The 13,767-nt window shown below is 43.6% G+C and overlaps 1 protein-coding gene across 2 annotated transcripts in view; it reads left to right on the top strand.

Annotated features, from left to right (window-relative positions):
- Window positions 1-13,767, top strand: part of LOC141154829 (integrator complex subunit 6-like) — a 41,422-nt gene that overhangs the window by 10,917 nt on the left and 16,738 nt on the right. For both annotated transcript variants that reach the window (XR_012247483.1, XM_073641299.1), the window contains exons 3-5: window positions 10,823-10,972; window positions 11,630-11,719; window positions 13,255-13,438. Coding sequence is in view for 1 of the 2 variants with exons in the window: in XM_073641299.1 (XP_073497400.1) it covers window positions 10,823-10,972; window positions 11,630-11,719; window positions 13,255-13,438 (424 nt within the window). In the remaining variant the exon portion in view is untranslated. The remainder of the gene's footprint in view (window positions 1-10,822; window positions 10,973-11,629; window positions 11,720-13,254; window positions 13,439-13,767) is intronic.

Below are 13,767 nucleotides of genomic sequence, written 5' to 3'. Positions count from 1 at the left end.
AAAAGTAAACTAGACAGTCTATAAATGTCAGGTTTATCATAGTGCTTCATGCTATTTTGCTAAACCTGGTGAAACTTTAAAGTGAACCTGTCATGTGATTAAAGGCTATTAACTGGCAGATATGGTGTTAATATCTGAACCTGCCCGGCGCCAACACTTAGATCCCCGCTGCTGGGAGGAAATGAACTTTATTCCTCTCGGTAGCGTTGTGTTTCAGTCACCGCTCTGTGCAGGGCCGGCTCCAGGTTTTTGTGGGCCCTGGGCTAAAGAGTCTCAGTGGGCCCCTTTAACACATACCACGATTCATGATGCACAGATACCGCAGAGAAATATATATACAGTACAGACCAAAAGTTTGGACACACCTTCTCATTTAAAGATTTTTCTGTATTTTCATGACTATGAAAATTGTGCATTCACACTGAAGGAATCAAAACTATGAATTAACACATGTGGAATTATATACTTAACAAAAAAGTGTGAAACAACTGAAAATATGTCTTATATTCTAGGTTCTTCAAAGTAGCCACCTTTTGCTTTGATGACTGCTTTGCACACTCTTGGCATTCTCTTGATGAGCTTCAAGAGGTAGTCATCAGAAATGGTCTTTCAACAATCTTGAAGGAGTTCCCAGAGATGCTTAGCACTTGTTGGCCCTTTTGCCTTCACTCTGCGGTCCAGCTCACCCCAAACCATCTCGATTGGGTTCAGGTCTGGTGACTGTGGAGGCCAGGTCATCTGGCGTAGCACCCCATCACTCTCCATCTTGGTCAACTAGCCCTTACACAGCCTGGAGGTGTGTTTGGCGTCATTGTCCTGTTGAAAAATAAATGATGGTCCAACTAAACGCAAACCGGATGGAATAGCATGCCGCTGCAAGATGCTGTGGTAGCCATGCTGGTTCAGTAAGCCTTCAATTTTGAATAAATCCCCAACAGTGTCACCAGCAAAGCACCCCCACACCATCACACCTCCTCCTCCATGCTTCATCGTGGGAACCAGGCATGTGGAGTCCATCCGTTCACCTTTTCTGTGTTTCACAAAGACACGGTGTTTGGAACCAAAGATCTCCTTAGCAGTGGTTTCCTAGCAGCTATTTTACCATGAAGGCCTGCTGCACAAAGTCTCCTCTTAACAGTTGTTGTAGAGATGTGTCTGCTGCTAGAACTCTGTGTGGCATTGACCTGGTCTCAAATCTGAGCTGCTTTTAACCTGCGATTTCTGAGGCTGGTGACTCGGATAAACTTATCCTCAGAAGCAGAGGTGACTCTTGGTCTTCCTTTCCTGGGGCGGTCCTCATGTGAGCCAGTTTCTTTGTAGCGCTTGATGGTTTTTGCAACTGCACTTGGGGACACTTTCAAAGTTTTCCCAATTTTTTGGACTGACTGACCTTCATTTCTTAAAGTAATGATGGCCACTCGTTTTTCTTTACTTAGCTGCTTTTTTCTTGCCATAATACAAATTCTAACAGTCTATTCAGTAGGACTATCAGCTGTGTATCCACCAGACTTCTGCACAACACAACTGATGGTCCCAATCCCATTTATAAGGCAAGAAATCCCACTTATTAAACCTGACAGGGCACACCTGTGAAGTGAAGACCATTTCTGGTGACTACCTCTTGAAGCTCATCAAGAGAATGCCAAGAGTGTGCAAAGCAGTCATCAAAGCATAAGGTGGCTACTTTGAAGAACCTAGAATATAAGACATATTTTCAGTTGTTTCACACTTTTTTGTTAAGTATATAATTCCACATGTGTTAATTCATAGTTTTGATGCCTTCAGTGTGAATGTACAATTTTCATAGTCATAAAAATACAGAGAAATCTTTAAATGAGAAGGTGTGTCCAAACTTTTGGTCTGTACTGTATATAGTACAGTGCCGAAGATTTCACTTCTTGCATTACATGAGTGATATCTATTGTAAATTCCACAATAGCTCAGAAACCGGCGAATTCTCTCAACACACAGTGCAGTCCGGCCAGTATAGCCCTCCATGCAGTGTTATGGGCCCCATATATTGCTCCATGCAGAATACTGGTCCCCATAGAACGCTCCATGCAGAATACTGGCTACAGGCCCCCACATAATGCCCCATGCAGGATGTCACCTCTCCCCCCCCCCACCCATATAATGCCCCATGCCTCCATACATATATATATAAAAAAAAAAAATCAAATACTCACCTCACCTGCTGCCGCTGCTCTGGACCCCTCACTCACGCCAGCGTCTTCTCGATCTGCGCTGCCTGTGACTGCACTGTAGAGATCCCGGTGTAAAGACGTCACCGTGCAGCAGCCGCGGAAGAGACCGGAGCTGCTGGGGAAGCACAGGGAGAGGTAAGTATTGTGCCGGCTGCTGGGGCCCTGAGCAAGTGGGGGGGAGCGGGTGCTGACACCGGCACCGCACCGCTCATGGGTCACATAGCGCGCCGGGGTGCCTGACGGTGAGTGGGCCCCCCTCCGCCTGCTCAGGGCCCTGGGTGCTGATGCCAGCCCTGGCTCTGTGTATAGAGAGCGACAGCTGTAACCCTCCCCCGGCACTGACTGACAGCAGGATCCACATTACGGCTATCTGTCAGTCAGATCAGTATAATATAGAGACAGAGAATCGGATTCCAGCGATGTCACTTACTTGGCTGCTTGCTGTAGTTTTGATAAAATCCGTTTTATCAGCAGGAGATTATCGCTAGGGCACTACCGTAGTAAACCTGCTGCCATTTAGTCCTCCATATAAATGAGCTCTGTATAATCTCGCCCTGAGGTCATGAAAGACGGGTGTGTTTTTTTTTTTTTTTTGCCTAAGAATTATGGCGTATCAAGCAAATCAGACTTGTGTGGGAAGGAATTAGAATCTGGATTGGCATGCAAAAAGCAAGCTTTCTCAGAGCTCCATAAACAGAAAAACTTGAAATTCACGGGTCTCAGGAGATGGTGGCACCATTTTTTTTTTCTTCACTACTCTAATGAAAATAAAATATGTTTAAAGTTTTGGGGAAAAAAATTTAAAATTTGTTAATTACCGTATATAAACTACACAAGTTTATTGTACTGACCTAGAGAATCCTGTTGCCAAGTAATTTTTACCCTCAAAATCTATTTTTTAAAAATTCACTGATACAATAAAATGGATAACGTTATTCAAAACTATCTCATCCTGCAAAAGAACAAACTCTCATATGGCAAGATCGATAGAAAAATGAATGTTAGGTCTTCTTGGGAGAAGGGGAAAAAAAAAGTAAAAATTGTCCGGTCTCTAAGGGGGTTAAACAACTACCAATCAACTTTCACTGTGCTCCGCTCTATTGGCCTCAAGGACACTGTTCTCTCCTTGTTCTCCTCCTATTTCTCTGACCGCTCCTTCTCTGTGTCTTCTGCCGGCTCCTCCTCCTCTCTCCTTCCTCTTACTGTCGGGGTTCCTCAAGGATCAGTTCTAGGCCCCCTTCTTTTCTCCCTATACACCGCTCCCATTGGACAAACAATCAGCAGATTCGGTTTTCAGTACCATCTCTATGCTGACAACACCCAATTATACACCTCTGCTCCGGACATCACCGCTGCATTACTACAAAAGACCAGTGATTGTCTTTCTGCTGTGTGTAACATTATGTCCTCCCTCTACCTAAAACTGAATCAGTCAAAAACTGAACTACTCGTATTTCCTCCCTCTACTAATCTACCTGTGCCCGATATTGCCATTTCCGTTTGTGGCTCAACCATTACTCCCAAGAAACAAGCCCCCTGTCTTGGGGAAATTTTTGATTCAGATCTTTCCTTCACTCCTCACATCAAATCACTCGCTCATGTCATCTACACCTCAAAAACATCTCTAGAATCAGGACATTTCTCACCTTTGACTCAGCAAAAACTCTTATTGTCGCTCTTATTCACTCTCGTCTTGAGTGTTGCAACTCTCTACTAATCTGTCTCCCTCTTACTAAACTCTCCCCTCTCCAATCTGTCCTTAACGCAGCAGCCAGGATCATATTCCTTGCCAACCGCTACACCGGTGCCTCTTCCCTGTGCCAGTCATTGCACTGGTTTACCATCCAATATAGAGTTCAATATAAACTTATCACACTTACCTACAAAGCGCTCCATGCTTCACCATTCCCCTACATCTCCTCCCTTGTCTCAGTCTACCACCCTACCCGTGTCCTCCGTTCTGCCAATGACTTAAAACTTAAAATCCTCCATAATCTGAACTTCCCACTCCCGTCTCCAAGATTTCTCATGTGCTGTGCCAATTCTTTGGAATTCTTTGGAATGCAATACCCAGGACAGTTCGATTAATTCCCAATACCCACAGTTTCAAACAGACCCTAAAAATCCATTTCTTTAGACTAGACTGGCCTATCGCCTCAACACACGAACTGTCCCAGTTTTCCCCCATATTAAAATCATCTTCAATTTCCGGTTCATACCATCCATGCACTTAATAGCCTCGGTCAGGACTGTACACATACTGGCAGGCGACCAGTCCATGTATTATTATTTATCCTATTTAGTATATCAAGGCTGCATTACACAATATATGTACACTTTACCTTTTGTGTCTCCCCCATTTCCTCATAGATTGTAAGCTTGCGAGCAGGGCCCTCACTCCTTTCGATATGAGATATGCTTATTCTGTATTGTCTGTCCCCCCTAAAATTGTGAAGTGCTGCGGAATATGTTGGCGCTATAAAAATAAAAATTATTATTATTATTCTTTGTATTAATGGCTATGGGTCGGCCAATGTAAGAGTGTGTTCAATGTTTGGTCAGTGTCAGTTCTTGCATTCAGTGTTTTTCATCAGTTTTCCTTGTGAACAGCCCCATAGACTATAACGGGTGCGTGTCTGATCCTTGAAAAACATGAGTCTCTGGACGAGGCCTTCAGCATTCAAGATGGGGTTTTGATTTCTGCAGGCAGTGGGGTGTTAGATTTGGGTGCTGTGTAAAGATAATACAGAGGTCTTGGAACTGAAGTCCTCCACATTCTCGTCAGTCCTGATTGTCTGGGTGATTAGTTGGTGAGGTCCCTCGTATGCATTTATATACTAGGTAGTAGGATCTACGTATATACAGCCAGCTTTTGGTGCTGATGGTGGATGGCTATGGTTATGTAGCACCTGTACTGCTCATCCAAGCTGGGCACTGAGCATACAATAATGGACTCTTTTTTTATAGAGCGTATTGCTGGCAGCACTGTAGATAATGCCACCATAGATGGGCACATGATGCCTTCGCAGTTGGGTATAATGTCTTTACTGCACTCTTTACCTTTGTAGATAGAGGTTGGACCGGGTATATCTGCTTTTCCAAATTCAGGGGCAAATGGAAATGTTTTTTTTTTTCCCCTTCCCCTGCGTCTGATGGGCAATCTCCATCCGAATGGCGGTTTTTGGCTCACACGGGGACTGTTCTTTAGATTGTCTGTCTGGTTTTCTCAAGGATAGTTTGCTTACAGAGAGGAACGGCTGCCAGATTTGGTATTCATTCTTCACAGCTCTTAGTAGAGGCGGTACGGCTGCAAACTGGTGACATCACACGCTGCCCACCTTCGTAGTTACCAGTGCCACTTGTGTATCCGCCTGTAGTGTAGAAATGTACAGGGTAGGTTCTTCTGGGACAGAACAATATGTCTTCAGCATTTTGCTTTTTTTTCCTTGGCAGCAGCTTCCCTTCCCTTTTCCTAGAATTTGAGTGTAAGTAATAGGCGCTTAACAATAGACAGGACGACTTATTACTCGTGTTTGTTCCTGGCCAGCCGCTGCTCTTCATGCCTGCAAGGAAAGCAGCTTCCTGGCCAGAAAAGAGAATTATCCTGCAGTCATTGGCGGGGATTGTGTGTGGGCTCAATATGTTCATCCTAAGCTGGTTTGAAGGAGATAAAAAGCTAAAATTACCATAAAGTCTATGCTTTGGTTTGCTGTTACTCTTTTACTTCTACTAGAAACTTATGTATAGATTGCTAACTGGGTGTTACCATCAGATTGTCATAAAGGATGTGTCCCTACACAGGCTGCCACTGTCCAGGCCCTGCTATCTTGTGTAGCAACTCCCCTTTGACAAGGGTAATACCCAGTTGTCTGTTCATACATTTCTAGGTGGAGGAATGGTTCTATGACAACATGTGGCAAAAGAGAAAGCAAATAATATCAAATAGAAGATCCTATCACGGAGCCAGCGGTTCGACTAGGAATATCGATGAGGGGGCAGAGGAGGATCCAGCTGTAACAATCTTCTAAAATCGGTTGTATTTTATTAGGTCATATAGATAATTAAAACACACACTTAGGAGGACATCAGCGAACGCGTTTCAAACTATGAGTTCTTAATCATTGCAAATAGAATACAACCAATTTTAGAAGATTGTTATAGCTGGATTCACCTCTGCTTCCCTAAGACACCATGATCCAGAACTATTTAATATGTAATACAATAATTTCTAGAAGTGGACATGTCAGGATCCATTCTATAATGGAAAGCCGAATTATGTCTCCTGTGGGTATTAGCAGCTCTTGTGCAGTATGAGGTACAACCTTGCCACTGAAGGTGGCCTCATTAACTCCCCAGCGTCACAGACAGTTTTGGCCTTTATGACATACTCTTTTTTTCATACTAAGGCTATGTTCACACGTGTTTTTTTTCTGCTGCAAATCTGCTGTTAACTTTTCACTGGCAGGAAAACAGCTGCGTAAAAAAACGTGCTTATTTTGCTGCGTATTTTTGACCACCCATTACTTTCTATGGGTGAAAAAACGCAGCAAAATACGCGCGTTTTGGCTGCAGAAACGCTGAAAGAAGTGACATGCTCTATTTTCCAAATACGCAAGCAAGGCAGAAAATACGCAGCAAACAAAAAGCAACATGTGTGAACAGAAGAGAATTTTGGTTTCTCATAGACTTTGCTGGTACTTCTAGACACAGCTGAAAATTTGCATAAAAATTTGCTGCAAAATAGGCAGCAAAACACAACGTGTGTGAACATAGCCTAATTTCACTTTAAAAAAAATATATAAATAAAATAAATGGTTGCCCTATTCTGAGCGCCCTAAATTTTACAATCTCCCATCAGCAGAGTTTTATCTGAGAATTTAACTACAGTTTGTTAAACAGAAAGTATCATTGGTAACATATTGTTACATGCGGCTTTTTGACTTCTCTTTGGGAGACAATGATCATAAAAACAGTTTCTATTTTTTTAACCCCTTCACGACGCAGCCAATTTTCATTTTTGCGTTTTCAGTTTTTTCCTCCCTTTCTTTCCAGAGCCATAACGCTTTTATTTTTCTGTCCACATAGACATTTGAGGGCTTGTTTTTTCCGGGACTAATTGTACTTTTGAGTGACACCATTCATTTTACCACATGGTGTACTCGAAAATGGGGGGGGGGGGGGAATTCCAAGTGAGGTGAAATTGTGAAAAAAAAACACAATTCTGACATTGTTTTTTGGGCATTGTTTTAACAGTGTACATTTTGTGGTAAAAAATGACCATGCAATATGATTCTCCTCATCAATACGATTACGGCAATACCAAACATATCCAGTCTTTTTTTTATTATTTTAGTGGTGAAATAAAAATTAAAAGTTTGCAAAAAAAAAAAAATTGGGGTTGTCTCCATTTTCCCAGACCCATAACATTTCTATTTTTCGGCTGATGGACCTGTGTGATGGCTTATTTCTGGCGTGACGAGACTTTTTTTGGGATGGATGTGACTTTTTGATTGCTTGTTACAACATTTTTTTTGTGGAATTTCGGCGGCCAAAAAACCCCTGTAATTTTGGTGTTCTTGAACTTTTTCCGTTTACAATGTTTACCGATTGGGTTAATCGTTTTTTTAAAATATTTTGATAGATCGGACATTTCTGAACTCTGCGATACCACATGTTTTTTTTTTCCTATTTTTGTTAGCCCCCTTAGGGGACTTGAAGATGTGATCATCCGATTGCTTGTGCTATATACAGCGATATTACAGCATGCCATAGGAGAAATCACCGACTCCTTTGAAGCCCGGCTACAGGAAGGGTTTCAAAGGAACTCTGTAATTACATGACTTTTTTAATTACTTTTTTATGTATATAATATATCAGGGGTCGACAAAGTTGTTCAGAATCTAGGAGCCAGCCAAAAAATTTAGGAGCCAGAATTTTTTTTGTTGACAAACTGTACATATAGACCCCCTCACACACGGCGTCTCCCCGGGGAGCACGGCCTTTGTATGTACTTACACAGGTAGCGGGAGATGAGAACGGGCCCCCGGCCACAGCAATCCTTCCCCCCCAGGGCCGGCTCCAGGTTTTTCTGGGCCCCGGGCGAAAGAGTCTCAGTGGGCCCTTTTAACACATACACGATTCATGATGCACAGACACGGCGGAGAAATATATATATATATTACACATGGCCCAGCCTGCCCCCTCATCCTTCACATACGCAGACATATGCGCGCGCACACACGGTACGCAGACATATGCGCGCGCACACACGGTACGCAGACATATGCGCGCGCACACACGGTACGCAGACATATGCGCGCGCACACACGGTACGCAGACATATGCGCGCGCACACACGGTACGCAGACATATGCGCGCGCACACACGGTACGCAGACATATGCGCGCGCACACACGGTACGCAGACATATGCGCGCGCACACACGGTACGCAGACATATGCGCGCGCACACACGGTACGCAGACATATGCGCGCGCACACACGGTACGCAGACATGTACACATATAGATAAAACAGACAAATATATATACACAGTCATATACACTGACATTCACATACATGCACTCACACAGACCCATTACTAATATTTTTAATATGGGGATTGGGGAAGCCTCACTCACCTGTCCAGCAGCTCCTCGGGTATGGGGCAGTGCAGGGCCCCCGGCGTGTCACAGACTTCATGGCCCTGGAACATCAGAGGGGCCCACTTGCGGTCGGGTCCGGGCCCCTCCCGCCCATCTGTGCAGGACCTCCGCTCCGACGGTGTTTGATTGCCGGCACTCCCCCAGACATGGCCGCGCGCTGTGCGGCTGTGTCTGCTAGTAATGACGCGGCAGGAGCGACACACAAGCACAATTAAAGGTGCAGTGCCGTCGACCCTGCCGTGTCATTACTAGCAGACACAGCCGGACAGCGCGCGGCCATGTCTGGGGGAAGTGCCGGCAATCAAGCAGCGCCTGCGTCCCTGAACAGGTGCCGAGGAAGCGGCCAGGGCCCCGACTGTGAGTGGGCGGGTGGGTGTGTGGGCCCGGCCCCGACAGTGAGTGGGCGGGTGGGTGTGTGGGCCCGGGCCCCGACAGTGAGTGGGCGGCTGGGCCCCTCTGATTCTCCAGGGCCCCGGCACTTGCCCAGGTACGCCGGGTGCTGACGCCGGCCCTGCTTCCCCCGTAACCCAACTCTCCCTGTCCAGTCCCGGAGCATAAGGGGGGCGGAGCAAAGTGGAGAAGGCGGCCTGAGCGATACTGTCCCTGCTTCCTCCGATTGGATGACTCCGTGCAGGAGGTGGGATTGGATTGAGAGTATTTTTTTTTCTTCTCAACTCCTCAAGCACCAGGCAACATTTTCTAGGCGCCACTGGCGACCAGGCGCCTGGGTTTGTCGAGCCCTGTAATATATGTATGTATTTATACATACAGTGGGTAAAATAACATGGCTCACCAAACCTTTCAGTAGTTTAGAAATTCTTCTGTAACCAAAGCAATCAGCATGTTTCCAACAATGAGGTTGTGAAGGTCTTGAGACAGTTCACTGGTTTACCCATCATAAGATTTTTTTTGTGACACCTTTTTATAGGCCATCAGTTGAATCAGCTGATATTATTTTTCACTTAGTGGCAGGATTGCTTTTTAATCACTGATAGATTTTAGCTGGTGTCATGACTTTCCATGGCTTTTTGTGCTTCTTCATGTGTTCCAATACTTTTTCCCGGTATCATTTCTCATTTTTGCACATAACTTAACTTTTAATTTATGGACATTTATAGTTTGATTTTTTTGTGTGGATTGGATGGGCTGTTACTGACATCTGGTGAGAATTTCATGCCAGTAACACCTTTAGAAATACGTTTACTTAGAGAATTGGTGATGTATGGCATTCGCTCTACCGAATAAATTGGTTTTATAGAGGGGTTCAGTACCAAATGCAGCAATGAAAAATGCTTTGTTTTCGGAGGGATTTGATTTTCAAATAAACCATTTTTCTTTAATTAATAAAACTGATTTTTGGTGGGTGTGTATAAATAGATGTGGATATAGATAGATGGATAGATATGTTTTTACTTTTTTTTTTAATTAACATTACTAGTGCCACAAAGCTTTGATGGCATTCATAACGATTGCACTACTTGTGTGGTACAGAGTATTATATAAGCTGTTAGTGTGTGACAGGTCGCCTCCATCGACAGCGGGTAGGCTAAGATATAGGGCTGATGTGGAAACCATATATGCCTTATTTGCTGTAGCAACCATCAAACACCCACAATTGCGCAACAGGGCTGCCGAATGGGCTGTAGAGGAGCGTTTTCCTTCTGTCAAACTGTTCACATGCAGATACCATTAGCGGCATCTGAAATGTTAGTATTTGGATGGCAGCTGTGTCTGCTTGCAGCAAATGCAGCAGAAGCTTCTCTGTGTAACAGCCGGCCTTTGCTGCGGACGGCACGGGCACAACTCCTGTGCCATCGCCGAGATGTAACTGTACGGCACAATCGCATACATCTGCGGGAAGGGATTACATAAATGCTTTTTTTTGTTAATTTCTTTTTTTTTTAAGAATTTGTGTATTTTGAAATTAAATTTAAAAAATTGTGTTTTTTTTCAGGCTGGCTGGAAAGAAAATCATGCAACGTTCATGAATGAGCTGAAGAACCTCCAGGCATCAGGACTCACCACTCTTGGCCAAGCACTTAGATCTTCCTTCGATTTGCTCAATTTGAATCGTCTGGTGTCTGGAATCGATAACTATGGACAGGTATGTGTGCTGTTTCTTTTTATTGTACCATCTCGCCAAATCCTCCCTGTGCTTCGATGCTCCCAACAACCTGCTGCGGTGCAAAACTTTAGTTCTGCAGTTGCCTGTGAAGAGAGTTACCGGGATCACTGATATGCAGGGAGAAAACCAAAGGGGCCAAGGTGCTGCTCTAGGACTGAAGTCCTTAGATTCTTGAGATGGTAGGGGTCCCAGAGACTGGACCCATCCCGCACCCCAAAAACTTCTGGTTTAATCAAATCTATAAGTTATTTGCAAGAGAAGCAGGAGAGTGAAAGTGAGATGGTTCTGCCACCGTTTATCTCCAGAGGCCATTTAGGAAGATCAGCTGTGAAAATCTAGCATGGCCGTTCTAATTGCCTTCCGACAATGAATACACCTGCGTGTTTGGCATCTCCTCTGTATATGTCGGCCAGCTGATTCTGTGAAAATTAGTTTAACTGATGGCAATGGTAGAATTGCCTCCTTATAGATTTATACATTAGATGAGCATCAGACGCTGTAAAATTCAATGCGGTGCGCTACCGGGACAAAGTGGTATGGCCGGCCTTAGCTCCTATGTATTGCTCTTACACATGTCAGAGAATTCCGTTTGAAAATGTGACGTAAACTTTGAATCTGTTTGTTACTGTTTTAAAGGGAAGAAATCCGTTCTTTTTGGAACCCTCCATTTTAATTACAATCACAGATGGGAACAAACTTACCATTCCTTCAGGTGTTTTGGATGAGGTAAGCGCCCTTCATTGTGGATTTGTATTCATCTATCCGTTTGTTTGTTGTTGTTTTTTTGCAAAGTTGAAAGTGAATCCAACAAGACGTAGAAGTCATTCCCTTATATTTCCCATAGTTGTTTTTTAACCCAATAAATAAGAAAAATAAATATTTATATATAATAAATACATTTTAAAAAAAAATATATATATATATATATAATACATATACATACAGGGTGGTCCAAAACCATGAATCAGACATAGACGATAAGCTTTCCACCCAATAGATTTCAGGATTCGCACCATGAATCAGACATAGACGATAAGCTTTCCACCCAATAGATTTCAGGATTCGCATGATAGAAGCTCGTGAAATTCCCAATTCCAAAGAGGCTCTTCTCGTGGACTTTTTTGGACTCTGAACAAATGTTTCAGCAACAAGTTGTTTATTATCTTCTATACAGACTGTCGAGCAGTTTTTGGAGCATTAAGGATTGAGCCAGTGGCATTGAATTTGTCATGAATGCGGTAAATGGTTTGTCTCTTTGGGGCTTGAGTACCAAATGTTTCAACCCAATTTGCTCTAACGGTTTCAGCATTTTGAGATTTCCAATACTCTGTTAAAATCCATTTTCTTTGATCTGTATTTAAATTATTTTCCATTATGTGTTATCTGAATTATCTGAAAAGAAAACAGATTTGGGGGAGATCTATCTGTGAAAACTAGATCTGTGAAACTGGCTCAGTTGCCCTTAGCAACCAATCAGATTCCACCTTTCATTTTCCAAAGAGTCTGTGAGGAATGAAAAGTGAAATCTGATTGGTTGCTAAGGGCAACTGAGCCAGTTTCACTTTACACAATGTTTGATAAATCTCCCCCTTCATAACCTTATTACACACACACACACACACACACACACACACACACACACACACACACACACACACACACACACACACACACACACACACCATCACCTGTGATTCCAGTTTTTTTTGTTGTTTTTTTTTTAAAAGCATTTTTTGAAAAATGAAACTTCTGGAGATGATATGGAGTTTTTTTTAAAGCAATAAGCTGATGTGTACGCTCCTACTTTAACCCCAATGGATCTATTTTAAGTCACTGCAAAGACTGGAAGCATTAACTCATTCTTTAGTTATCTGACTACTAAGGCATGTGATTGGCTACAATGGTCAGGTGACTGAAAGGCCTTGTCATCAGGTGGATCACAGTCCTCAGCAATCGGACGTACAAAGAGCCGGCCACATACAATCCCAGCGCAGACCACTGTATCTGGCTGCTCAGCCTTCACAGGGGTTAGGGCGTTTAAGTATCCTTCAGTTTATTATTTTTAACCATATATATTCTCCCATTTCATATTGATTTCCTCCCCTTGTCATCTATGGGCTGTGGCAAGCCAAAGAAATCCACGTATTCGTCATTGCTTTTACAGGCACCTTACGTATAATTGTTTAGGCATTGATTGAAACTTTCTGATTTAAAATTCAGTTACTTAAACCGTTCTCTATTTATTTATCTTTTTTCTTTAGCTCCATCTTCCCCTAAACTCTCCATTGCCTGGAAGTGAGCTTACAAAAGAGCCCTTCCGGTGGGATCAGAGGCTGTTTGCACTGGTACTTCGGCTTCCAGGAGCTTTGTCTGCAGAGCCGGAGCAGGTTGGGAGTGTACCATCTGATGAGTCTTCTGTTACTCAGATGTGTGAAGTCACAGGAGGTAGGATGGTCGTTCTGCTTCTCTCAGAAAACTTACTACAAACTCTACGGGTCCCCCTTTAGAGCTGCGCGGTGGCTTCTGGCCACACAATATTACTGCCAGCGATGGTGAAAGTGGTCATGTGGCGACCAGCTCGTTACCACAGCAGAAATGCTTCACTTCTGCCCGATAGGTCGCTGTCATTAGTTGTGATTTAAGCCGTACAGCATTGCAATCCTGTGCCATACGTCCACAATCTTCATGCACCCCTAACCTAGTATTGTATGGGTGACTCGATGCAGCAGCAGTTGTTCCTGGGGGTGCACTTTAAGATGCAATAATGAAAAAAA

Source organism: Phyllobates terribilis, unplaced genomic scaffold (genome assembly GCF_046119375.1).
Source record: "Phyllobates terribilis strain yellow unplaced genomic scaffold, ASM4611937v1 Scaffold_7__3_contigs__length_470593459, whole genome shotgun sequence".
In the NCBI taxonomy this organism is placed as follows: domain Eukaryota; kingdom Metazoa; phylum Chordata; class Amphibia; order Anura; family Dendrobatidae; genus Phyllobates; species Phyllobates terribilis.
Note: the sequence above shows the minus strand (reverse complement) of the source record. Positions and strands in the feature narration are given on the sequence as shown.